The sequence below is a fragment of the Narcine bancroftii genome, chromosome 11, assembly GCF_036971445.1.
Source record: "Narcine bancroftii isolate sNarBan1 chromosome 11, sNarBan1.hap1, whole genome shotgun sequence".
Lineage (NCBI taxonomy): Eukaryota > Metazoa > Chordata > Chondrichthyes > Torpediniformes > Narcinidae > Narcine > Narcine bancroftii.
The window spans coordinates 74,156,913-74,184,505 of NC_091479.1; the positions used below are offsets into that span (position 1 = coordinate 74,156,913).

Genomic DNA, 27,593 nt, shown 5'->3' on the forward strand with positions numbered 1-27,593 from the left:
TTTCTTCTTAACAATGATCCAAACAGTTGATGTTGGTAATTCTAAGGTTTGTGCAATGACTCTTAATGTTTTACTCTTGTTTTTCTGCCTCATTATGGCTTCTTTGACATCCATTGGAACAATACTGGTCCTCATGTTTAAAAATGGCAACGACAAACTCTAAAAGCTAAGGAGCAAGCCTAGCTCTCATACCTGCACCAATGAAGCAACTAAACATATGTGAATAAATACAAACACCTGTGAAGCCAAATGTCCCAAACATTATTGTGCCCTGAAATGAGGGGACTATGTATAAAATGTGCTGTAATTATTACATGATCAAACTAAAATGTATACAAATAACCTTGAATAAAGTTTGGAATGTGCACTTTAATTCCAAGTGAATTGTTTGCTAACAAATTTAAATCTGTGGAACACTGGGGTAAATAAAGGAAAAAAGTCTCTTTGTCCCAAATATTCTGTTGCATTGACTCAAAGAAAGTAAGGTGAGTTGCCCTTGATATCTTGGCCAGCACTTATCCCTCAGTCAACAACTCCAGATACAGATTATCTGTCCTTGCTGGAACTCCACACCACTATCTGTAACACGATTCCGGACTTCCTAACCGAAAGATCGCGGTCTCTCTGGGTCAGCTGCAAAACAGTGAACACCATTACATTGAGTATTAGCGCACCTCAGGGCAGTGCACTCAGCTCACTTCTATTCACGCTACTGACTCACAACTGCATGGCCAGATCCAGCTCCAACAGTGTCATCAACTTTGCAGATGACACGACAGTATTTGGCTTAATCAGCAACAACAATGAATTCTACCACAGAGAAGACGTAGAAAATCTTATGAATATGGTGCAAGAGTAACAACCCGAGTCTCAACATAGACAAGACAAGGGAGATGATCGTGGACTTCAGGAGGACCAGGAATGACCACCCACCACTGCACATAAACAACTCTGAGGCGCCAAGTTCGTTGGAGTTCACTAAACTAGTGACCTATCATGGACACACAAACATCTCCTCATTTGACAGGAAGGCACAACAGTGAATGGACTTCCTGAGAAGACTAAAGAAGGCAAGGCCACTGGCCACCCTTATGTCAATCCTCTACAGGAGTTTTATCAAGAGTGTCCTGATCAGCTGTACCACAGTGTGATATGTTTGCTGCAGAGAAATGGATTGGAGGACTGTTCTTCATCACCTCATGTTCTTGTGTATGGACTTACCCAGAATATTAACATTAGCAAAAAATGAAAAGTTATTGGGTAGCTTTGTTCTCTCATGCTGTCCATGAATCAAGAACCCAGTCTTTAGTTATTTTTTTAAAGCATATTTTACCATTAAATCGGTGCTTAACAAATTCAAGAATCAGTAGCTGTCTTTAAACTGTGAATGTTGATCAATGGATCTGTTTTTTTTCCCCCAAAATGCACACATAAGTGCATGTTTCCATAATTAATATAATTGGTATAGATAGGGCAGAGAAAATCCAGTGAACCTGGGATCAGGGTTTTGGATTTAAGATTAGCTTCTTCCCCCTTGGGCAACTTTATTGGGACCAGCTGCTACCAGACAAAGCAGTGCAGTATCAGCGATCTGTTTCTCATGGGCATTAACACTCACACCATTCACTAAGGGAGTTTGCTCTGTAATTAACTCCAGGCACATTTTTGTCAGTGATAATATTTTATTCTCTTCTGCTAGCTTTGTAAATTGATGGATAATTTCAGCAAACCAGAAAGAAGGTGATTTATTGGTTGCAGCGGGTGGGCAGGGATTTACCAAAAAGTGCTAAGTAGTTCATTTTATCCATTGAAGTGCCTAAAAAGAGTAAGTTACTCATTGTGGAGATTTTGAATCAATAAAGAATGTTCTCCTTATATTGCTTCACATTACATGAAAAATGTTGTAAATTTTCCAGACTGTCATTGGTTGTAACATCACATATTCCCTTTGGTTGTATCTGGTATTATTTACTTTGTGTTCGTAAAGCTGAAGGAGACCTAGGCTGAAACTTGAAAGCTTTTTGAGACTGGGCACTCAATATGAACAAAGAACTCCAACATCATTTATAATGCAACCAACCTAAAATAAAACTTTGCAAATAACTCAACCAATGGGATTCATCCGAATTACATGATACCAATGATTTTAATTTGCATTAATGCAGAAATGCGGTTGAATATTCAGGGCCAAATTGTGGCAAAATCTAGACTCTTTAAAGTTAACAAGTCCAGAGAGGCCTGGTCTGTGCAAAGAGAAGAATGACTTTAAACTTTCAAAGAGAAAGTCAGGATAAAACCTATTTCTTTTCTAGTTGAGGATGCTCATGGAAGACTGTAGTTAAAAAAAAAATCTGGCGTCACACAAATACTTTAGCCAGACCTCCACCTCGGGTGGGTGGCTGGCACCAAGAGTGGAAAATTGGAATGGTTATTGTGGATCTGAGGGATGGCAGAAACTCTGACTGTTCATCTGGGATTGGCAGTTCCGACCCTACTAAAGGGAGTTTTATTGGCAACAACTTCTGCCAAGTTTTACAGGGTGGAGCAGCCATTCAGCAATCTGCCACAGTGTTTATTTGGTGCACTTACAAAGTAAATCATCCCAGGATACTTTGCAAGAACCTAATCATAGATGATTTACTTATATTGAGTGGCAAGGTGCGTGTAGCGGTTAGTGCAACACTCTTACAGCACCAGTGGCTCAGGTTCGAATCTGGCGCTGTCTTAAAGGAGTTTGTACATTCTATCTATGTGTGAGTTTCCTTCTGGTGCTCCAAGGTGCTCCTACCCTTCAAGACATACTTGGGTTGTAGGTTAATTGGGGTATTTGGGTGGCATGGGCTTGTGGGGCAGAAGGCCCTGTTACCATTACCAGGCCATTCAGCTCTCTGGACCTGTCAGACTAGCCCCATCAGTCCCATATCTCCTCTTCCCATTTTTTCATAGACTTTTGCGCATGGCCATCAACTCTTCCTGGAATCTATTTCCACGTCTCAAGACTCAAGGCAATTTAAAGTAGCCAATTAACGAACTTGCATGGGATATGGGAGGAAATTGGAGGACCTGGCAGAAACACACATGGACAAGGAGGACCATGCAAATTCCACATGGACAGCACCCAAGATCAGGATCAAACCCAGGTCCCAGGAGTTGAGAGGCCACAGCTATGACTATTGTGTCCACATTCTAGAGCTTCTAGAGAGGGAAAGAAAACCATGGATAAGGATTTCAGCAACAGTTGAGTGATTCTCTACCTTCCAACACAGTTACAGCGAGCGGGTGGATCTGTGCTCAGCCTATTTCAAGACCTGGTATAAGCAAAGTTACAAACAATTTTTGTAGATTGTCAAGAGGAGGGATGGATGGAGTAGGTGCCTATGGAAGTTAATTCATGGTAGGGGCCAACTACAGTGGCTTTGGACTTTTCTGCAGGTAGTTGGAGAAACTCCTGCTCGTTCAGTATTGGATGTGGGGGCAAGATGTTAGATAAAATTGAAGCAATGTAAGAGCCTAAGAAGAGAGAGATGAAGCTGGTTCACACGTGTCTTTGGATAATGTGGGCAAAAGATAGACCAGAAAAGAGAGAATGGGGTGACTAGAGCAGTGGCTCTAGGTTGTAGTTCCCACTTACATACAACTTTAAATCATCCCTATGCCATCGTTGCTCTGTGATGAGTAAGGGATTGCTTAAAGTGGGACGTGAGTGGGAAGGGAAGGATGAGAACCACCGCTCTAGACCCAATTGTTACTGAAATATTTTGCTTGAGAAAAATTGTCATTGGCCCATTTCCTTTGGAGTTATGAAACCGTGCACATAACGAGTCAATTAGGGATGATTAAAACAGTGGTTTTCAAACGTTCTTTTCCACCCACATACCACCTTAATCAATCCCTTACTAATCACAGAGCACCTATGGCATAGAGATGACTTTAAGTGGTATGTGAGTGGAAAGAAAAAAGGTTGAGAACCACTGGACTAGAGGCAATGGGACAAGAATGTAAAGAGAAGCCAGTATAGGTTAAACTCTGGGTGTGATGGATTTGATAAATAATCATATCTGGCTGATACTGCCGAGAATGTTGCAATCAATTGTGTCAAGGACTGCGGACATATTTATGAGGGACAAGGAGGAATTTAATACCTTTATCAACATCACCTAGTATTGATTCTGTGGCAATTACTTTAACTTTATTGGAATGATTAAAACAAGGAGTTCCAGGAGCACCTCATTCTGGCTATTAAGGTATCCTATAGATCAGATATAGGACACTAATTAGCCTATCTTATTAAAACACTATTTGAGTTCAGAAGCTAGCTCAGCCAGCTAAAAAATGGTTCCATTCAGGTAGTGACAGTGAGATCAACAGAGAATTGGACATTAAGTCTTTCCACAGTTGGTTTATCCGTACACCTACACTCAGTCAGAGTGAGCTAAATCTTCCCAAGGACACACTAATCTCATCGTTCTGAACTAGGCCCAAACTAATAAACACAGTACATGACCCAGTCATTGCCAGACCATTATTGAAAGTTTGAATTTGAATCAAAAATATGATCTGTACTTTAAACAAAGCTTAGCATGGGGATTTTAATGGAGCTGAAGATGGTTTTGCTCCAACACAATTACTTTGTTGGAATTGCAAAATAAGACTGCAACCCACACTTTCCTGGTTGGTTAGTCTTAATAAATATCTTACACATGGATGGAAAGGACTGTTTATTTTCAGGACGTATCACAAATTTGTGAGCAGCATTAATTAGCATTTAATAGACTATCTTCATTTTCATTGCATCAGTCTTAAAATGATGAGAAATGTTTGGTTCAAAATTTTAAGGGAACACAGGAACTGGAAAACTGAGAACAATTAATTTACTAACCCAATCTTTCAAATAGTCTATTATTTTTGCAAATATTTGTATTACAAATTCTGCGCTCATTTGTTCATGCAGCTTGTATTCCATAATACATATACATTAATTTTACTGCTTGAGACATATATTGTCACATCTCCTTAATTTTAACTAGGAGGAAAATACGAAATGTACCGGGGGAGTAGGTTAATTGGATGTAAATTGGGCGGCACAGACTCATGATCCAAAATGGCCTGTTATACTTGCAATTTAAAACAAAAACACCCCAAAATATAACTCACATGAAATAAAGATTTTTTTTTAATGGTGAAGTTGAGAGAATTTTCTGTGGGTTTTAAGGAAGTTTCAGATTTTCACCTAAAATGATTTTCTTGTAGGTGGCATTGGATTTCCAAATGTTTCTATTTTTATCAATAAGGTTGTGATTTGGCAACTGCAAGGTATGCAAAACCAAGAATTCCATCCATGGAAAACGCTGGGAACTGGGCCCATTGGAATAATATATGTATAGCTAGCAACAGTATCTTGTCTTTCAATCATCTCTAATTCTGATTTTTATTCTGTTAATTCAATTGCTAATTTCTACGTTATTTTATCTTGCATCTTGCTATGCACAAAATTTGGGAATAAAGCAGAGGAGAGTGAACAAGAAATCAGCAGATGTTGGGGTTTAGCGTGGTACAGAAAAATGCTGGATTAACTCAGCAGGTCACCCAGCATCCATAGACAGTCGACATTTCAGGCCTGAGCCCTACTTTAGGAATGCTGAAAATCAGACAAATTCCTGAAAAAGGGTGGGAGCCTGGGAGGAAGAAGCGGGAGGAACACAGACCAATAGGTAATAGGTGGATTCAGGTGGGGAGGGGAAAGCTGAGGTGTAGTGGAGAAGGCAAAGAAAGATAGCTCTCTTATAGGAAAAAGAAGGGAAGGGGTGGGGAGCTGGAGGAAGGGAGACCAAAGGATGAAGGAAAGAGAGAGAAGGGGTGGGGGGGGGGTGATTAATGGAAATGGGAGGCTGATATTGATGCTGCTCATTGGAGACTGCTAAGTCAGGATAGAAGGTGTTATTCCTCCATTTTCTACCCCTTGGTTTCCAGTAGGGCTGGAAATAGAGGAATGGAGTGGTACAACACAGAAACAGGCCTTTCATCCCTCTATTGCCTTGCAGTTCCCCATCTATGTTAAGGTTTTTTTGTTCTAATATCTAATGGATTGCATCCATTCTTTAGTCATGAAATTCTACTTATTCTGTGGCCAGAAAACTGAGAGTGCTACCTTGAGCATTCCATACGTCAATGAATTCCTTCTGTTCATCATGCCTGAAGGTTTCCCGGGCAAAGAAAAATTTGAGTGCAAAGTCTGTAAGGTTGGCCCTCTAGTGTATGATGGTGAGATATGGATTCTGTACTCCAGACAAGCAAAGGGATTCAACTGTTTTCATATGTACTGCCTGCAATTGATTCTAAATGTTCTTGGAATGCTAAACACACAAATTTTGATGTCCTGCATCAAGTGTGGATTTTGAGTATTATTACACACTGTTTGGATAATGATCTATTTAGTAGCTTGAATGTATTCATCAGATGAATGATGAGAGAATTCCCAACTAGCACAAGTAAAAAACAAAGCAGATCTCCACACCTGTGCTTAAATAAAGTGTTACCATATTAGTTGCACAAAAGTATGTGAAAGTGCTTTTAATCTAAGAATGATAACGTTTCTTTTCTTCACTTTTAGATATTGATGAGTGTTCCTTTGAAAGGACTTGTGACCATATATGCATCAACTATCCAGGAAGCTTTGAATGTTTGTGCCATAAAGGCTATACATTATATGGACTAACTCATTGTGGAGGTTTGTTCAATATGATGTGTGACAATTGACATATTGTATTGTGAAATGCAATGGTAAACTGTCATCATATAAGATAGCATCCTTGTACACAGTAAGGATTGAAATATAGAACCAGATTGAGGAACTAAAGCTAGCCAGTACAGTGTGAGAAAGTAATTTCAAGCAACCAACAAATGAATGTTCTTCTATGAAAGTAAAGAACCCAGAAAGGTATATGTGGGCAAGGAGTTGAAGTCAAAGTGGTCCTGTCTGGGGAATGTTACAGGGAATGATCGAGAAGTTCGGATTGGTGTTATTTTTTAAATGAAAGGAAGTGTGCTACAATGAGCTAACCAGAGTATGCAGAGAGAGACACAAAAAAGACTTAAGTCTGGCTTGATGTCAAGCAAGATCCAGGGTAGGGACTGTAACATCTCAGGCTGCATTGGGATGAAGGTAAAAGGGATCAAGGGAAATGGAGGAAAGAAGGGAGAGAGATTCAAATGTAATGTAGACTACAGGAAGCTATATTTAGGACAAGCTGAAGCCATATTAAGGTTTTTTTTTAAAATCATTTTAGTATCAAACACTCAATTAGATGCCCCTAAATGGTACAGCTATTTAGTTGGTTTCACTGTATCAGACTAATTATTTTGTTTGGAAATCCAGAATAATGAAATATGAGATATGTTCAAAGGATATAGCTTGTTTCCTTTTAAAAAAATAAGATATCAGCATGGGATTTATAAGTAATACTATAGGACTTCTGCTCTCACACTACAGTTAGTCCTTCTAAACACCATAATATACTTTTTTTGCCTTCTCAGATATCGATGAATGCAGTATAAATAATGGGAGCTGTGATTATGGCTGTACTAATACAATGGGAAGCTATGAGTGTGTATGCCCTCCAGGGAAGAAATTGCACTGGAACAAAAAAGATTGTGCTGGTGAGTGCGATTTTGGAAATAATCCAAAAAAAAACACATACACAAATGCTGGAGAAACTCAGCAGATCAAACAGTGTCTTTATGTAGCAAAGGTAAAGGTATATCACCAACATTTCGGGCTTGAGCCCTTCATCAAGGTGTGGGGGAAATAATCAAGATCAAAATCCACACTAAAACAGAGGAGTGCTTTGAGCGCTGAAATACCAGAGTATTTGTGCACTGAATTTGATAGCAGCAGCGAAAGGATACAAATTTCCTCGAGCAATCTCCCAAATGAATATTAGAGCAACACTATTCTTGTTCCCACTGCTGCCTAATGATGGTCTTAATTTGTATTTTGCTCAGTTATTGTTCAACTAGTTTTTAATTTATCTGTCTGGTCAAGGTAGGAGCAGTAAACAGTTGGGAAAGGGGAGGAATGAATATTCATTTATGGAACCATTTTGGAAATAAATATGTTTTTATTAAATTCACTCTTTAACGATGCTCCATATTTCCTCTTTATTTTTTAAAGGAAATTTCAGCTGTCAAACTTGCTTAGTTTTGAAATTTGTTAAGGAATGAAATGTTAACAACAGTGGTCCCAGACTTGTGTGTGATGAATATAAGCTGTCTTGAGGTACAAAGGTACTGAGGTGATTTTCCCAATGGGGATTGGCTGAGCTGTACACCCTTAGTTCCACTCACGAGAACAGGAAATAGTGACGGTGAAATTCCAACCTACCGCCCATAGCAGATTAATATTTCCTTTTTACACCTTCCGATCTGCAGGCATATATTCATGCAAAGGGACTGATCCTTCAGTCTGACATAGACGTTCTTACTGTCTAAGTCAGAACAATGAAAGCTAGCAGGCTATTCACCTTATTACATCACCAATGAGCAGAATTCAGTCCTCGCCAGTATTTGTGCTTTTATAGCATTGGACAGTCTCCATTGATGGGAATTAGGCAATTGTTCCCCCAGAATAAACAAAAATTAACGTTCTTATCACTGTGTAGCCTAACTCACTTTTTGATTACTTTGAATGAGCAGTATACAAATTTGGAATCCTCTGAATCCTGAAATTTTTTTCTCGACCTACAAGTTATTTGACTGTATCCGTAAGAACAAAATACATGTATTTGCTCAAAATTAAATGAAAAAAATGTCACAATTGAGAGTTTCATACTTAAACAAAAAGCATGTTGCATAAGTTTACAGATGTACTGATATATTACATCTCACATGCTGCAAGAGATTCCTTTGAAATAAATTAAAATAAAGCGCAGGGAATTAGAAATGTACTGGATTTCTTGTCCACAGCCATTCTTCAACACTCTGGCCTCAAATATTAATTATTTCTTTACAAATTTTTGCAGTAGTAACAAGACCATGAATTCAAAGATCTTTATTCTCAGCTGCATCATTGAAATACTTTAGTCATCGTAAAAACTAAAATGAAAACCATGGAAAATAAGTACCAATAGGGCAAAAAAAAAAGAACTTAATCTAGACATGCAGCAGCACGGTAACAGATCATTTTGGCTCACGAGTCTGTGCCGTCCAATTTACACCCCATTAACCTATACCCCTGGTTTGTTTTTTTGAAAGATGCAAGGAAACTGGAGCCCCCAGAGAAAACTCACGCACCTCACGGGGAGAATATACTCTTTACAGACAGCATGGGACACGAACTCTGGTCCGGTCCTGATCACTGGCGCTGTAAAGGTGTTGTGCTAACCGCTAGGCCAACCGTGCTGCCCCAAGTGTAAATGTTAGTGTAAAGATCGTGTTATATGGCGAGCTCTCCACTGGCCACCGTGACAGAGGTGCACCAAAGAAAAGGTACAAGGACTGCCTAAAGAAATCTCTTGGTGCCTGCCACATTGACCACCGCCAGTGGGCTGATATCGCCTCAAACCGTGCATCTTGGCGCCTCACAGTTTGGCGGGCAGCAACCTCCTTTGAAGAAGACCGCAGAGCCCACCTCACTGACAAAAGGCAAAGGAGGAAAAACCCAACACCCAACCCCAACCCACCAATTTTCCCCTGCAGCCGCTGCAACCGTGTCTGCCTGTCCCGCATCGGACTTGTCAGCCACAAACGAGCCTGCAGCTGACGTGGACTTTTACCCCCTCCATAAATCTTCGTCCGCGAAGCCAAGCCAAAGAAAAAGAAGAAATATAATACAGTAAAATCCCTGTTATTTGGAATTCAAGCGACCAGCTAAAGTTTGAATATGCCGCCCCCTAGTGGTTAGGTCAAAACATCGTCTCAAGAAAATACACTTACCATATAACCATATAACCGTTGACAGCACGGAAACAGGCCATGTCGGCCCTTCAAGTCCATACCGGTTCACTTGAACAACTCCACTAGCTCCTCCGCAAACTCCTGAGGAAGTAGGGGCTTTCTTTACCTGTTTAGTACTGATCAGAGCTACAGCATTACTTACACCAACTGAACTCATCGACTTCCATTTTATTCATAAAAAACTGGAGGTCTTTTCTTCCCAGTGAATCGGGCAGGAAAATTTCACCACCCCATTTCTTTCTTGCCCTCTCCTTTGTAAGACACAATCCAGGACATTGTCCCACCATGTCCCAAGTGCATTTGCTCCATATTTTTTTTAAAAATCACCAATTAACTGCAACCAAACAGTGGGATACCGACAGATTCTCTGACTCGATTTCACTTTTCCACGGTAAGTATAATCCAACCAGGCTTGGTAATGAGTGCGACACAGTATTCTTGTATCGTTAAGTTTTCCAAGCTGGTGCAGTTATTTCACACCAGTGAAATTAACAAAGATGTGTGAAAAAAAAATCTCACACCCAGTCACCTCGTGTGTTAAACTTTCTGCACAGAATACCGGCCATAACTATCTATTTTATCACTGTGTCATCTTGATATAATCAAATCATATTAAGGAAGTTACATAAATGCAAGTGGCTGCTATCATTATGGATATTCTGCTATAATGCACAGTTATTAAGCTTATTTGAAGAACAAAACAGGCCAGGTGCTATTTTAGAATGAAAATAAAATGTAATTTGGGAGTCATTTCAAAAAGGTTCTCAATCTTCTGAGACTGTTGATGCATGGTGTGATCTTATTCAGGCAATGCCTTCAATGGTGTCCTGGCATCTACCTGTGCTTTTTCTGTAAATAGGAAGATTGGAGATTGTGATTATCCAACCTGAATGCTATTAAACCAGGAGAGATGTCAGTGTCCCAAGAGAAGTACTTCACGTTTTTGTTTCTCATGTTCTTATTCTTCTCACTGAATTTTCCATTTTCATCCATTTAATTATTGTCAAATATATATATATGGGATTGTTTCCCATTCCCTTTGTTATTGTCAGTCTCAAAATGGGGGCATGCAAATCTGGGGAAGATGGGCTCTGCTTGAATGGTTGGTCTGCCTTTATTTTCTATTAATCTAAATGCAAAATAAGTTAGAGAAATTTAAAACCAGCACAATTGTATTTGTAATTGAGCACAGCTTGGTAAATGGCAAATTGGGATATGGAAAATGTCACATAGGTATAGTATGAATACAAGGTCTGAAAAACTCAGGAAAAATCCAATTTTAGTAGCTCTTGGAAAATGGCCATCAGTTTTATTTGTCTTTGCACATCCTGCTTGTCTGACGCCAACACTGAATGCTTTAAGTAAGAAATATTGCATTTCCTTGCACTGACATCATATCCTTGAACAGCATCAATATACCTCATTTTAAAAAGAAGCAGTGAAATAAAGAACACTTTCCAAATGCCTCTGAATGAGGAACTTCCAATTTATTCACTATTCAAGACCATGCACCAAAAAGAAATGGAGCAAAACACCTATAAAATTGATTGAATTATATAATATAATTTCAATATATAGTTCCCCCTCTAATTGGTTTCACTTTTTATTGATCATATTTCAAGAATGCCATGTACTTTTTCTGCCATCTGCTTCTCAATTAATTTTACTTTGTTTTTGATTTTGCCAAACATTTTTGAAGGCTCGCATTCCAAATGTCAGACCCCTTGCTTCTTTGCAACTTCATGCATAGGTCATTGACATCTCAGTAAAGAGCCGCATTCTAAGATGATTTAAAACAAATATATGAAAAATCTGAAGATGAAATACAGGATGAGAGCAGCCACAAAGTGATTTCAAAAGGTTTTCTCTACAAAGTTCAGAACTGGATCAAAATCTGTTGTAAACAGTGTTTCAAAGCTATTGCTTCAATTCAATAAGTGTATCTATTTCTCCGCATTATAAATCATTGCGCATCATTTTTCTGCCCATTCAAAACCAATTTACGAATTAAAATTTAAAATCTAAGGTTTGTTGATGTCTGTCATTTCCTCAGTCAGCCAGAGGATCGTGTTTATTTTAGGACTTTACTTATTTTGGCCTAAAATGTTGGCATTTGCAAGATCTGCTTCTGTCCCTGAACAATTACTCAAGGATTCATCTTTGGTAATCTTCCTTGTTTTACTCTATCTTTGCTTCTCAAACTTTATCCAAAAGGTTATGAAGCAGCCTGGGAAACTTGCACCGAAAGTGCTAAAATGTGCAAATAATTTTGATGACGTGTGTCTTGGGGATGTGAAAACACCATAATATTTTTGATTTTGACTAGATAATTACATACTTTGGACTTTCCTTTTTCCATCTCTCCAATAACAAATTTGCCATCAACTATGATTGTATTTTAATCTTTTCTGTTGCCTCAACCAGGTACAGAATTCACGTGTTGACCATTTCATTCTTGGTTTCTAATCAATGATTCTTTCTCCCTCAGAGGCAGTGAAGTGTGTCCGAAATGCCAAGGTTACACGCAAAGTCCAGCTGATCTGCAGCAAGAGTGGGGGAGTAGAAAGCTGCTCTCTGTCTTGCCCATCAAAGGCACTTTTCATGGCAGGTCAGCATTCCATTTCTAAAGAATTATGTGAATACGATTGTGGGGAAAGTGAATGATTTTTAATGTAAGTTCAGAAGAAATGCATGAAATTATTTAGATAAAAGGAGGGTTTTCAAATGTATTTTCTTTGTCAGAGCAGAATCTAAATGGGAATTGGGAAGTAAGAAAGATGATACCTGATGAGAACTTCATAGAACTAAATACTTATAATAAGAATTTATCTGAGTAAATTAATTTCAAACGGAAAAATTGGAATATCAGAGATACCAGTTTTGTAAATGCACTACGTACAATTGTGAGATTTGTTTTGCAACATAGGGTATGAAATTGCATGCTTTTTTTAATGAACAGCTTAACAGCAATAAGGTAGGGGACTGCTAAATTATCTGTGCTCTCTATTTGGATGGGAGAGGGAAGTTTATATGCAAGTAAACAGGTGCAGAAACAGAGCAATTGGCAACTAAACTTAATACCATAAAACTCCTGGTATTGGGAATTCAAGCAACCAGCAAAAATAAAATCACAGAAATAAATAAATAAAAATAAATAAGAATAAATTAAAAGGTAAAAAGTATTTAAGTTTAAAATTGTAAAAGTATATGTTTTCTGAATTAACACATAAACCTTTGGTGAAGATGGGAGCACATATTCAGCCAGCGGAGTGCCTTGGTCATGCTTTGCTCGCAACAGCTGTTTGAATAAAGTTTAAATAAGGCTGGTGTTTGAATAAAATGGCATCATCCAGGGTGAAGGGCTGGTTAATGCCACTTGGCGTTGGGGTGACTCTCTTAACGTGTCTCCTTATCCCTGCTTAGTAAGAATGGCCCCGGTCAGAGTCTTTATATGTAAACTTGGAGGGGGAATGGAGTTAATTATCTATAAGGTTATTGTTCGTCTGTCGGGGGGTTCCATGGAGGGGGAGGAACCCACAGATGCAGCGACAGTTAAATGTTTTCAAAGAACATGACTGAAAATAAAGTGCTTTAAAGTTTATATATTAGTGCAAGTGAAGTTTGTTCAGTGTAAGTACAGTCTAGTATTTTTATCTTTAGTCTTTTAAACTAATCCAAGTGTATTAGTGAGACATCATAAGTCTCAAGCAACCAGAAAATAAACTTATCTAGCATCGAACAATCACTATAGGTGCTGAATCCCAGGGGATTCATGTAATATTTAGATTAAGTTCACGTTCCAATTACAGATGTGTTGAATCTTGCTCTAACGTACGATCTTTGTTTTCATTCAGATTCTGAAAATAGCTACACTTTCAGTTGTGGTGTACCAATACATCCAACCAAATCTTCACAGAAACGAAATGCATCCCTACCCAGCTGTGCAGGTAACCCTCCAGGCGGAGTGTAATGAATTGCGTAGTGCACAAATGAGAGAGTAGGTTTTATTTCTCAGGGCTGATGAACCCCTGCTTGCTAATTTGATTTAGGTCATGAAAGTTATTTATTGTTAATATGCTCCAGCACATGCTGGCAAGGCCATCATTTGACATCCATTCCTAGCTTCCCTGCTCTTTTAAATTGCTCATATTTAGACTCCTCAACAACACTCAACCAGAGAGTCATTTAAGGATTTTTACTTTGCCTTTTATTAGATTTTTTTCTGTTGTTGCACAGTCAACATGTTGACTTGTTTCTTGGTTTATATTTCTCCCTTTCATATATGCATCTTTTATCTTGAGTACAATTTACATTACCAATAAGTAGAAAATCTACCTGGCCTACAGGAAAAAGAATTGATGTCATGAAAATAATCTGACAATAAATTTGAACTTTGTGTGAGGGTTTCAGAATCAAGACTCAGTCACAATCACATCATATTTTATTTCAAAATGCTCAAATGGAAACTTTTAATTTGTATTTTGTCAAGAAGGACGATAAAACCCCAACTAATGCATCTTGCTTAGGAACTGCAAAATTCCTGAGGCAAGTGCTGGCAATGGTAACTGTTGCCGTTTCTCCTCGATATCCAATCAAGAGATGTACGTAATCTCCAATCTAAATGCCCATCAAGGAATATTTAAGAGGGCATTTAGTAAATACTTGAGGCAATAGGGAAAGAACAGGCCAAATGCAGAGACTTGAGGTTCCAAGCATGAAGCTTGTTTGAGCTTCATAATGGTCTTGAATTTTTATATTTTTGTATTAATTTCTACTTTATTTGGCCAGCAACATTCATGAGGCGCCTTGCCCAGGCAGCAGACAGGTTGTGATCTCTGCTTGGCGAGATGACTTTTAGCTTTGGTGACGCTCAACGACCTTAACTTCATCCAGGACAGGGCAGACTGCATGAATGGCACTCAATCCATATCCTAAATATTTATTCTCCCTGCTTTTGCCTCTGGTCCACCATAGCTGCAGTATATTTCATCTAAATAATGTACTACAGTTATTCACCTCACGTGCATTATCTTCCAAGCAGAAAACCACCGCTGTCAGGAATGACAATAGCAGCAGACACATGGCCAGAATGACATGTGCAATCTCTCTTTCAAGTCACAATCCACCCTAATAAAATGTCATTCCCTCATTGTTCCTCCGTCTAAATCCAAAAAGCCTCTATTGTCGGAATACTTTACCAAAACATTGTAGAAGCCTACCATCACTTTTTCAACAAAAATTAGAAATGGCACATTCACTATTAGCCTTATCCCATTAGAGTCTTGGAAATAAATAACTGAAGATGTCTTTTTTTTTTCATTTCAGATCCTTTGGCCCCTCCAATAAAGCAAAAGGCTAGATTCAAGATAAAGGATGCAAAATGTCATCTTCGACCACGAATTAAGGAAAAGATTAAGGATGGTCTGAAGCAAAGTATGTCAGGTATGTTATATTTTTATTAATATAAATCGCAATTGGGCATATTTGTGCAGTTGCATGTAACATGTACATTGGCATTCCAGGGTCACAAAGAAATGATGTTTTTGTCATTGAGAACTTAACAGTTTAATGCTGAGGGTGAATTTCCCAGTGTAGGCGAGCAAGAGTTAAAATATTGATTGAGGGTGAAATCAAAAGTATCTATAAAAGTAAGGAACAGTAAAATGGTGAATAATCTGCCAATTCTAATTCCAAAATGAATTTATCCACCGCAACAGAATAATCCTTTACTATAGACGGAATACTTCAACAAAATATTGTCTTTCTTGAGCTAGAAGCTTTTGGTTAAATGAAACATGCTGGTAAAATCAAGCTTTTACAAATATCAGTTTCTTTTCAAGATATTTTGGTTTTTCTCAGCAAAATCAGAATTCTATCGGGCACCAACTTCACGAAAGTGCTGAGTAAGTCAACTCCACCCAATAATTTTTTTGTTCCAAAATCATCTTTACACTAGGAAATCCGAAAACCAGCATACCATCTGTTGTCCAGATACAACTGGGTAATTGTGAAACAAAGGATATAGTTTGTTGACCTTATCCAAAATGAGAACTAGAAAGGGCTGAGAAATCAGTTAGAGCACAGGTGAATTAGATTGACATTGAATTTCATCCAATCAGGTAAAAGATGTCTAATTATCACCTCTGATTCACAAACTCTCTCAAGGAGATGGAAGACAAGAGGATATTTTGTGAAGCCCGTGGTTGAGTACCACCAATGATCCAATGACCTTGAATGCAATTCAGAGTTCCTGGTATCACCACCACAAATAATTGGTTGATTGGATGACACGACAATGACATCAATCATTCAGATGCTTTTCTAACGTTTGTTATCTTAAAGAACTTCCACTGTGGACTATTCTGAAAATTTGATAAATCTTTTACTTTTAATGAAAGCATCCCAATAAACTGACTATTTATTTGAATTGCTTAGTTCTTATTTTTCATATTTTGTATCAATAAATTCAAGAGGCTAAATATATCAGACACAATTATTTAAACTAATGCTGTTGATTATGTTATACCATGCTGCAATTTCCCATGCTTTAGACATTTTTAAAAAAGAGAGGACATGTGTTCAAGTAAGAGGAATAACAATTTTTTAAACATTCTATTCTTTTCTGCAGAGGGTGGTTGACATCTGGACTTTGCTGTCAGAGGAGATGGGAGAACCAGATACAATCATTTTGTTTAAGAGACAGGCAAGGCAGGGAAGATTACAAAGCATTGGCTGACAGGAGTTGTAGATTTGAGTTTTTATTTCACAGCATATTCATATAAATTGATGTAATCATTTATTAGTTCTAAAACAATTATTTTGCTCATAACCTCCATTGATTGCTGTTCGAAGTTGCCAACTTCCAAATGTTTACAAGTAACACATTGCAGGAACACATTCAGGAAATTTAACTTGTGAGCAGGGCAACCCAGAGCTGTTCTTAAACGTTACAGTATAAAGCATACTTCAGATGGTGTCATTGATCAGTGAGAGTGGTGATGGCAGTTCCATTTCAATCACCCAGGTCCCCATTACTAGATATTGCAGTTTATTTTAATATGCCACATATGTCACAGCAAGGAATAAGACAATGCCACATTTTGAATGTCAATGTCAGTAAAGCTATTAAAATGACCAAAAAGTTCCAAACATATTCATGCGGTTGATTATAAAATGAATTTGTAGATTTGTTTTGCATTCCTTAGAAAGTCCCCAAATGGGAAATGAAAAATATCACCATCCTTTAGAGACTTTGGCTTTATATGGCAGGTGCCTTGCTCTCTACTTGGATGTTCCAAAACTAAAGTTAATTTTAGGTGCCTGGAATAAATAATATTATCTTCACTATAATTTTATAATTCCAATGAAAACATGGAAAGTCTCCAGATTACTCTTTTGCAAATGTTATTTATTATATTCATAGCAATCTTTATATCGTCAACTATAGAGATAAACAAACATGGTAAGATTTAGCTATAGTTGATGAATATGTGTTGGTTTATCTAATCAACATTTAGACATTACATAGAAATATCAAAGGGAAAACTTCAATGTTTAAGATACCTATTGAAAATGTGTAAGTTTCAATGTCTTATTGCCAACCACTTTGCTATTACATTTTGTCATGTCTATATAGTTTTTATTTATGCTACCTCTTAATTTTTCAACTTCAATTTCTTTTGCACAAAGGAGGACACTTCCCATGTACAGACAACTGCCATGTGACCTTTGTAAACCTGAAGTGCGATTCTTCCAAAAAACGGAGACGCGGACGCAAGTCACCATCGAAGGAGGTGTCGCATATTACAGCAGAATTCGAGGTGGAAATGAAATCCGAGCAGGTGTCAGGTTGGTGGTCACTTTAACTGAAGAGCAATTAGTCCCACAAACTATGGACTTCTTCATCTAGAGGCTCTAGACCACACATGTCAACCTCTGGCCCGCGGGCCAGATATAATTATATTTGGCCCGCAAGATCATTTCAAAAATGTATTAGAGGTGGCCCGCCCTGCAGCGAGAGCCGATGCTGTTTTTTGGTAATGTCATCCCCACCATCCTCCCCCTTCATTGCACATCCTTCCCCATTGTAACACGAGAAATTGTAACATGAGAAGTCTGTCGATGTCATCAGCCGGCAAGTCAGTTGGAAGGCTCCCCGCACAACCAGTCACTTCTCCCACCTGTCGAGCGGTGCGCCGGATGGGCGAGCGCCTGTGATTTCCTGTCGGTGTGACGGACATGGCAGGCTGCGCACGGCCCCCGGGCAGCGCGAGTCCCGCACGACTGGCACCGGACGGCCCTTCCACAGCGTGAGCGCACTTCTCCCGGTCGCCACGGCCTTCAGCGCTTGCACCCGCGTGGACCCCAGGGACGGCTGGTTCGGCTCTGCACGTGAAGAGAGAGATGGTGGCTGTCCGCAAAGGCTGATCGGCAGCCCGCTGGGCCTGAGTGGGTGGGTAAGCAGGGGTGGGCAGAGGGTATAGGTGAGGAGTAATGAGCAGGGGAAGTTATGGTGGTGCGAGGGGCAGTTAGAGGGAGGGATGAGTAGAAGGAGGGGTGGATAGGGAAGAGGTAAAAAGGGAGGGGCAGGGCGAGTAGGGGAGGGGTGATTAGAGGGTAGAGGGAGGAACAGGTTGAGGGGAGAGGCAGTAGAGGGGCGTGTATAGGATGGGATGGGTAGAGGCAGAGCGAGTGGAGTGAGGGGTGAGTAGAGGTTGGGTAAAGGACTGGTCAGGTAGAGGGATGGTGGGTCGAGGGTGAATAGAGGCCTAGAGCCTGAGGAGTGAGCAGGAAATGCTGAGTCCTGATGCAGGCCAAAATGGACACAGCCTGTGAATGTTGACTACATCTCCACAGGGACCAAATATGTTTCCCTCAGGTCAAGCAAAGGGTGAACTTGAGCTACCTACTCCTGACTTGTAACATTATCCTCCTAAAGTTATATCCTAAAGTTTAACATTACATATGTTGAAAGAAGAGAAAACATGCAGATGTTGTTGAAAATTTTCAATAAATATTCGGCCCTTGACTTAGTCCAAGTTTTTAATTTTGGCCCTCCGTGAATTTGAGTTTGACACCCCTGCTCTAGACCATTGTGGCTCTGTGAGGAATTCATTGATTTAATAAGGAGGGCAATTACAGAGAAATTCATTTCATTCAAAGTATTCTCTTTTTCATGTATGGAAAGCTTTTTTGTGATTCTTGATTTTACACCAAGGGATGTACAAGATTTTTTTTTAACCTCAGAAACCTTTGAAATAGGCTGTGATTTGTTTTGATCTTTCCCTGGGGAATGGTCTGAATTGAGATCGAGTCTAGGAGTGACTCAATTTCTGTAGCACATGCTGCTTGGAGTTGTACATCTCCCTAGTCACCATGGTTTGCACATAAATAAGGTTTCTTTTCCCCTGGCTCATTCAAGGAATAACCCTGTTGTTTAGAATGTCTCCTCTGCAATCTGGAATGGGAGGAGAAATATGTACTTGCATTCCAACGTGAGTGTCAATTATAGAGTCAGATGACTCGGTTATAATCTCCAGACTGTTTGAGGATGATCAATCTTGTTATATGTGGCAAAGGTAGAACACTAATTGAAGGACTCTATGAGATACACCATTCAAATGACTGAGAGGTAAGATCCATTTTGAAAAAAACCTAAAATAATGTGAAATTAATTAACCAATAGGCTTGAACAATTTTCAGACTTTACTTCCCTTTTAGGAAAGAGTCACTTCAAGATGTATATGGCTTTCAAAAAAATGTCTGCAGTTTGTCATCATTTTGCATACAACATTGTACTGTAAAATCAGAGATCAAAGGTGGTTGATAGATACATTTGTTATTATAAATATATCAGAAGAAATATTTTAAAAGATCACAAGTGGTCATTCATGTAGTAGGAACATTTAATAGCAATATTTCCAAACTGATTTACCGCTATGTCAACTCCAAGGATGCCGTCATATAATTCAGGCTCAATTCAGGCTGTAAAATAGAGATGAGATCACATGGCAGAACTGCTCACTCAAAAGGCATTAGATAAATGCCTAAATAACCTGACTACTGACCAGTGGCACACGCATCCACAATAGCAAAGTGTTTTGAGAGGCTGGTGTTGAAACGGATCAGCTCCTGTCCGAGTGGCGACATGGATCCGTTCCAATTTGCCTACCACAGCAATAGGTAGGTCAATGGCAGATGCCATTTCACTGGCTCTACGCAAAACCCTGGAATACCTGGACAGTAACAATGCATAAATCAGGATGCTCTTCATTGACTACAATTCAGCATTCAACACTATTATCACCTCAAAACTGATCAGCAAACTTCAAGACCTGATTCTCAATGCATTTGGATTCTGGATTTCCTCACCTCTAGTCTCCAATCAGTGCGAATTGGCAAAACCATCTCCTCTGCAAACTCCATCAGCACCAGAAGGCTATTTACTTAGCTCCTGCTCTACTTGCTTTACACCTAAGACTGCATGGCTTCTTATCACCACACCATCTACAAATTTGCGGATGATTCCATGGTAGTGGGCTGTATAAAATGGGTGATGAGTCAGCATACAGGAGGGAGATTGAAAACTTGGCTGAATGGTGGACCCACAACAAACAAGGAAAAAGCTGATTTTCAAAATAGCCAAAGATATGAGGATAAATTCTTTTACCTGTGAATATTTAATGTTTGAGGCACTGTTTTTGCTCGCAATGAAGACAGTAATAAATAATGCCTCTACTCCTTCAGGAGTTTGCAGAGGTTTGACTGGACATCAGAAACCTCGACAAACTTCTACAGATGTGTAGTGGAAAGTTTCCTGACCGGTTCCATCACAGACTGATATAGGGACACCTATTCTTTCTTTCTTTGGCTTGGCTTCACGGACAAAGGTTTATGGAGGGGATAAATGTCCACGTCAGCTGCAGGCTCGTTTGTGGCTGACAAGTCCGATGCGGGACAGGCAGACACGGTTGCAGGGGAAAATTGGTGGGTTGGGGTTGGGTGTTGGGTTTTTCCTCCTTTGTCTTTTGTCAGTGAGGTGGGCTCTGCGGTCTTCTTCAAAGGAGGTTGCTGCCCGCCAAACTGTGAGGCGCCAAGATGTACGGTTTGAGGCGATATTAGCCCACTGGCGATGGTCAATGTGGCAGGCACCAAGAGATTTCTTTAGGCAGTCCTTGTACCTCTTCTTTGGTGCACCTCTATCACGGTGGCCAGTGGAGAGCTCGCCATATAACACGATCTTGGGAAGGCGATGGTCCTCCATTCTGGAGACGTGACCCACCCAGCGCAGCTGGATCTTCAGCAGCGTGGACTCAATGCTGTCGGCCCCTGCCATCTCGAGTACTTCGATGTTAGGGATGAAGGCGCTCCAATGAATGTTGAGGATGGAGCAGAGACAACGCTGGTGGAAGCGTTCTAGGAGCAATAGGTGATGCCGGTAGAGGACCCATGATTCGGAGCCGAACAGGAGTGTGGGTATGACAACGGCTCTGTATACGCTTATCTTTGTGAGGTTTTTCAGTTGGTTGTTTTTCCAGACTCTTTTGTGTAGTCTTCCAAAGGCGCTATTTGCCTTGGCGAGTACCTATACCTCTGAGTGAAAAACACTGCAAAAGCTGGCAGACACAGCTCAATGCATCATGGGTAAAAACTCTCCCCACCATCGAAAAAATCTGTATGGTGCGCTGCCGCAGCAATCATCAAGGATTCTCTCCACCTAGAACATGCTCTGTTCTCTCTGCTGCTATCAGGAAAGAGATATAGGTGCCACAAGAATCGTACCACCAGATCAGGAACAGTTGCTACCCCTCCAGCATCAGACTCCTTAACAGACTTAATTAGAGACTCATTTAAGTCCCTTTACTTTGCACATTGTTACTGAATATTTTCTTCTGCATTTGCACAGTCAGTTTATTTTACATTTTTTGCTTTTTCTTGAGCGCAGTTTCCTGTTCCCAATAAGTAGAAATTCTGCAAAGACCACCCAGAAAAGATATCTCAGGATTGCATGTGTATGAACTCTGACAATAAGTTTGAACATGACTAAAATACCTGGGAAATGGAAAATGTTGAAAAAATACAATGCAGTTCTTCCATATGTAGGGAGGACAGTTTTATAATCAATGTCACCAGAAGAGATATTCTAGTTAGCATCATGTTCCTGTTGGTAGGACTTTGTTGTGCACATCTGGCTGGCTGCACTCTGCAGCAGCAGGAAGACTATGTAGAAGATTAGGGTAAGAGGATGGCCTTTTCAAGTAATATAGCATCAAAGAATGGTCAAAGCAGGGAAGGAGATTATTCTGCTCTGTTAGCTCTGTAGAGGAGTAATTCCTGCTCGTTTGCCCTCTGCCTCCTCCATAGCTCTGCATTTTTTCTTTCCTTTTGAAGTCATATTTGACTCCTTTTATAAGCACTTCAATTAAAGTGCCTGCACTGCAAGCAAAGACAGTGCCTTAAATATGAAGTATTCTTCGATAAATGAATTTTCCCTCATATCTTTGGCTATTTTAGAAATGATCTTTACTCTATGTGTCCTCACCTTTGACTATTCTACCAATGGGCACCGTTTCTCTCTCTCTATTCTGTCTATTCCTTCATGGTTTTAAATACCTCTATCACAACCAAAGCGAGAAGATATGTAGCCTCACAGTTCCAGCCTTTCAGATTCAATCCTGATCTCTCAAGCTCTCTGGATGAGAATTACACGCTTACCCATGATGACATGGGTCTCCTCGTACTCCATTTTCCACCCACATCCCAACAATGTGAGGGTTTGTTGACAGCAATTGTTCCCAGCCTGTAGGTATGTGATAGAATCTGGGGCTGATGCAAATTCCAGGAGAACAAAGTGCAATTGATGTAGGTGCTTGATGGTTGGGGGCTACCCAGTGGGTGAAAGAGCTCGTTCCCATGTTGAATCTCCTGATGATTCCTATGTTTTTAGCTTCTCCAGCCTATCCTAACAGCCAAAGTTCCCACACCAGGAATAATTCTTAAGAAATCTCTTCTTTACCCTCTCTACATCTTTTGCAATGGCACCCAAAACTTGGTTATAACTCCATTAGTATTTTATAAATGTCTATTTTGATTGTCTTCCTCTTGTATTCTTCCTCTTTTAATATAAAGCTAAATACATTCTCAACTTGCCTTGCCATTTTCAATGAATTATAAACACATAACCTTGATGTTCAGATCTCAACCATTTCAGTATCATGCCCTTACCGTTAGCCCATGGGTGCCCCACTGCACCTCCAAGATTTATGCCACCTGCAGGTTTTGGCATTGCGGCTTCTTCCCTCAAGTTCAGACATGAATGGTGTGATCTCAGAACATCCTGGGGTGGGGCATAAAAATGTAAGGTGGCTGCAAATGATGGCAAATATGTAGTTAATATGGGAGGAAAAAGAATTGTAAGAGTGTGAACTTATTCTGTACCTAATTTCTTAACTTGAAAACCCATCACAAGAGAATTTACCAGTGAGGTCACTAGATGGTTCAGTGTACACTGGAAAATAGTTATTCACTTGCTTTTTAATAAGCTGCTTAAAAGGATTTTTTTTTTCAGCATACTCTTTTCAAATGTCAAAACCTTGAGATGTTGAGATAGCTCCAAAATTTCAGCCTGGAGCTGGCACCATAATGATAGCTTTCTCCTCTGAAAGGACAAGTCTTGAAGAGCAAGTTCCGCTCAAGAGTAATTTTTACTCAATGCATGGCCTTTTCTCCTCATTCATTTCTGTCACACCAAATCATTGATCAAATATTTTTTTGCTTATGGGGACGTTTTTCATCCCAGCTGCAGATAACTCTCTGGTGCTTGGTTGACCTATGCTCCTGTCCTACTTGGAGCATGCAAATTTACATTTTTCTTGTTGCAGAGACATGTAGAATGGAGAGAGGAGAGATTTCCTTTCCTTTCCATTTAATCCAAATAAACTTGTTTTCATGGTTAAAAAAAATATAAAAAAGGAATTGCAAATAGCTAATGTTGTTTCTTAGCTTAAGAAAGAAAATAAATACATATTAGCAAATTCTAGCCTGGTGAGTCTTTTGTCTGTGGTAGGGACATTATTGGAGAAGATTCTCAGTGACAGGTATTATTCACATTTGGAAATGCATGGACTTATTAGGGATACTCAGCGTGGCTTTTTGTGCGGGAAGAACTGTCTCAGAAAGTTGTGATTTTTTGAGGATGTGATGATGAAGTTGATTGATGGAGGTAGGGTAATGAATGTTGCTTACACGGATTTTACTAAAGCATTGAAGAAGGGCTTAGGCCTGAAACATCAGTCATATATCTTTACCTCCTATGGACACAGCGAGATCTGCTGAGTTCTTCCAGCACTTCTGTGTTTTTACTACAGTCACAACGTCTGCAGACTTTCGTGTCTCACTCTCTTAACTAAAGTATTCAACAAGATCCCCCGTGGTCAGCTAGTCAACTCACATAGAATCCATTATGAGTTGGTAAATTGAGTCCAAAGTTTGCTAGGTTATAGAAGACAGACGGAAGTGGTAGAGAGTTTTTTGATTTGAGATCTGTGACTATTTAGTGCTCCACAAAAATCAGTGCTGAGACCTCTGTTTGTAATATATGTTAATGATTTGGATGTAAAATATACATGGTCAGATCAGTAAATCTACAGATGTTAAGAAAATTGGTGTAGTAAATGGCAAGGAAGGAAGCTAAAATTTATAACAGTATATCAATCAAACTGAAATTTGAGTGGAAAAATGGCAGATGGAGTTTAATCCAGTTAAGTGTGAGGTATTGCTTTTTAGGAGCTCAAATGCAAGAGGCAAGTATGCAGTAAGTGGCAGGATCCTGAGGAGTATGGGTGGTGCAAATAGATATCTCCCTGAAAGTGGCAGCATGAGTAGATCAGCGTATTGTATGAAGCTTGGAGTATTATGTGGAGTTATAGTCATCACACTACAGGAAGGATGTGGAGACTTTGGAGAAGTTCATCCAGGCGTCCAAAGGAGGTTTTGCAAAAGAGGCTCTTGGAGTTTGCCAAGAATTCAGCCACTGAAGTTGGAATTCAAGGGCCAAACCCATCGGGACCATTGCCTGAAGAGGGCGCACAAAATCAGTGAACCGGTGTGGACTCAAAAGGCCAACATGGCCTGTTTCCGCTCCGTAAATGGTTATATGGACTTTACTAGGATTAGGGAGTATTAGCCATAAGGAGAGGCTGAAAAAACTTAGATTTTTCTCTGGCATTCAAAGGCTGCAGGCCATTGCTAGAAGTTCACACAATTATGAGAGGCATAGATTGTCAGTTTTTTCCCCCATGGTGGAGATATCAAATACTAGAGGGCATTGACGGAAGGTGAGGGGGGAAAGCTTAAAGGAGATTTCTTCTTTCTTTGGCTTGGCTTCGCGGACGAAGATTTATGGAGGGGGTAAAAAGTCCACGTCAGCTGCAGGCTCGTTTGTGGCTGACCAGTCCGATGCGGGACAGGCAGACACGATTGCAGCGGTTGCAAGGGAAAATTGGTTGGTTGGGATTGGGTGTTGGGTTTTTCCTCCTTTGCCTTTTGTCAGTGAGGTGGGCTCTGCGGTCTTCTTCAAAGGAGGCTGCTGCCCGCCAAACTGTGAGGCGCCAAGATGCACGGTTTGAGGCGTTATCAGCCCACTGGCGGTGGTCAATGTGGCAGGCACCAAGAGATTTCTTTAGGCAGTCCTTGTACCTTTTCTTTGGTGCACCTCTGTCACGGTGGCCAGTGGAGAGCTCGCCATATAATACGATCTTGGGAAGGCGATGGTCCTCCATTCTGGAGACGTGACCCATCCAGCGCAGCTGGATCTTCAGCAGCGTGGACTCGATGCTGTCAACCTCTGCCATCTCGAGTACCTCGACGTTAGGGGTGTGAGCGCTCCAATGGATGTTGAGGATGGAGCAGAGACAACGCTGGTGGAAGCGTTCTAGGAGCCGTAGGTGGTGCCGGTAGAGGACCCATGATTCGGAGCCGAACAGGAGTGTGGGTATGACAACGGCTCTGTATACGCTTATCTTTGTGAGGTTTTTCAGTTGGTTGTTTTTCCAGACTCTTTTGTGTAGTCTTCCAAAGGCGCTATTTGCCTTGGCGAGTCTGTTGTCTATCTCATTGTCGATCCTTGCATCTGATGAAATGGTGCAGCCGAGATAGGTAAACTGGTTGACCGTTTTGAGTTTTGTGTGCCCGATGGAGATGTGGGGGGGCTGGTAGTCATGGTGGGGAGCTGGCTGATGGAGGACCTCAGTTTTCTTCAGGCTGACTTCCAGGCCAAACATTTTGGCAGTTTCCGCAAAGCAGGACGTCAAGCGCTGAAGAGCTGGCTCTGAATGGGCAACTAAAGCGGCATCATCTGCAAAGAGTAGTTCACGGACAAGTTTCTCTTGTGTCTTGGTGTGAGCTTGCAGGCGCCTCAGATTGAAGAGACTTAAGTTGCATTTAATACACATAGAGAGATAGAGGCTTCAAACATACTGCCAGGGAAAGTAATAGAGCAAATATAAATATTTCAGAAACATTTAGTATGACCGTGCAGAGTATAGTAGAATACAGACCATGTGCAGACAGATGAAATTAGATTAATCTAACATCCTGATCAATGGGAGCATGTGGGCTGAAGAACCTGTCCTTATGCAGTACTGCTCTATTCTTCTACGTTTCGTCATTTCTGGCGTCTTTGTCGGATTTTCTCCAATAAATTATTACACGTGGATCAAGCACAGTTACTGACCTATTTGATTCTGTTGCAGAAAAGTGGTTTGCAGAGCCCAGCTACATTGGTAGCAGTAATTTGACTCTTTTCCAAAAGATTTTTTAAAGCATATGTCTGACTTTCTGTGTGTGTGTGTGTGTGTGTGTGTGTGTGTGTGTGTATAACAATTTTCTGGGGTTAAATAAATATACAAATTTGTAAATGTGCAATAGTTGCTACATAAACTTACAGAATCCTCTATGAATGTCAAAAAAGGTGATTTTTCTTTTATTTGATTGTCCATGTGCACAAGGATATGGCCAAATGAAATTCATGTTGTAGTGCCGTGAGGTACCCATTACTCTTTTTATGTATTTTAGAACAAGTAATTAGGGGTTCGATAGTCATCAAAAAGAATATTTTAAGTAGCAGGAGGGAAAAGATTACTGTGATAAAATTGTGAAGATACTGGTAATCTAAAAGAAATAGGGAGAGGGAAAATTCACTCTGGGAAATGATCCTTCAATATATCCCAATTATAACAAAGTTGATAAAATGAAAAGAGAAGGAAAAACTTATGAACTTGGTATTTTAGAACTTTATGCATCGTCAACAGTAGTTCTCAGTCATTCCCACTCTAATGTTAATTGATCTGGTCCTCTCTTCTCAGTATTATTTGGGAAAGAAAATATTAAAAAATATGCTAAGAAAATTATGAATTAGCCTCAGAAAAAATACACTTTCTCCAAAGAACTGGCCATTGAAACACTGAACTGACTGAGACGTGACATTCAGTTGTGCAAGCTCTGCATTTTTGTTTGTCAGTGTAATCGTTTGGTATGGTGATAGTTTGACATGTGGCAATTAAAGTCCAAATGAGTTCAAACTGATAAAGATCATGTGTCCTTCAGCTATGCGATTGGATGGTCTGACACACGTTCACTAATCA

At 39.9% G+C, this 27,593-nt stretch overlaps 1 protein-coding gene across 8 annotated transcripts in view; it reads left to right on the forward strand.

Moving 5' to 3' along the window:
• scube1 (signal peptide, CUB domain, EGF-like 1) overlaps positions 1 to 27,593 on the forward strand; it is a 224,172-nt gene that overhangs the window by 181,963 nt on the left and 14,616 nt on the right. For all 8 annotated transcript variants that reach the window (XM_069903410.1, XM_069903409.1, XM_069903408.1 and 5 more), the window contains 6 exons: positions 6,611 to 6,727; positions 7,534 to 7,656; positions 12,440 to 12,559; positions 13,806 to 13,898; positions 15,277 to 15,393; positions 17,641 to 17,799. In XM_069903410.1, the coding sequence (XP_069759511.1) occupies positions 6,611 to 6,727; positions 7,534 to 7,656; positions 12,440 to 12,559; positions 13,806 to 13,898; positions 15,277 to 15,393; positions 17,641 to 17,799 (729 nt within the window). The remainder of the gene's footprint in view (positions 1 to 6,610; positions 6,728 to 7,533; positions 7,657 to 12,439; positions 12,560 to 13,805; positions 13,899 to 15,276; positions 15,394 to 17,640; positions 17,800 to 27,593) is intronic.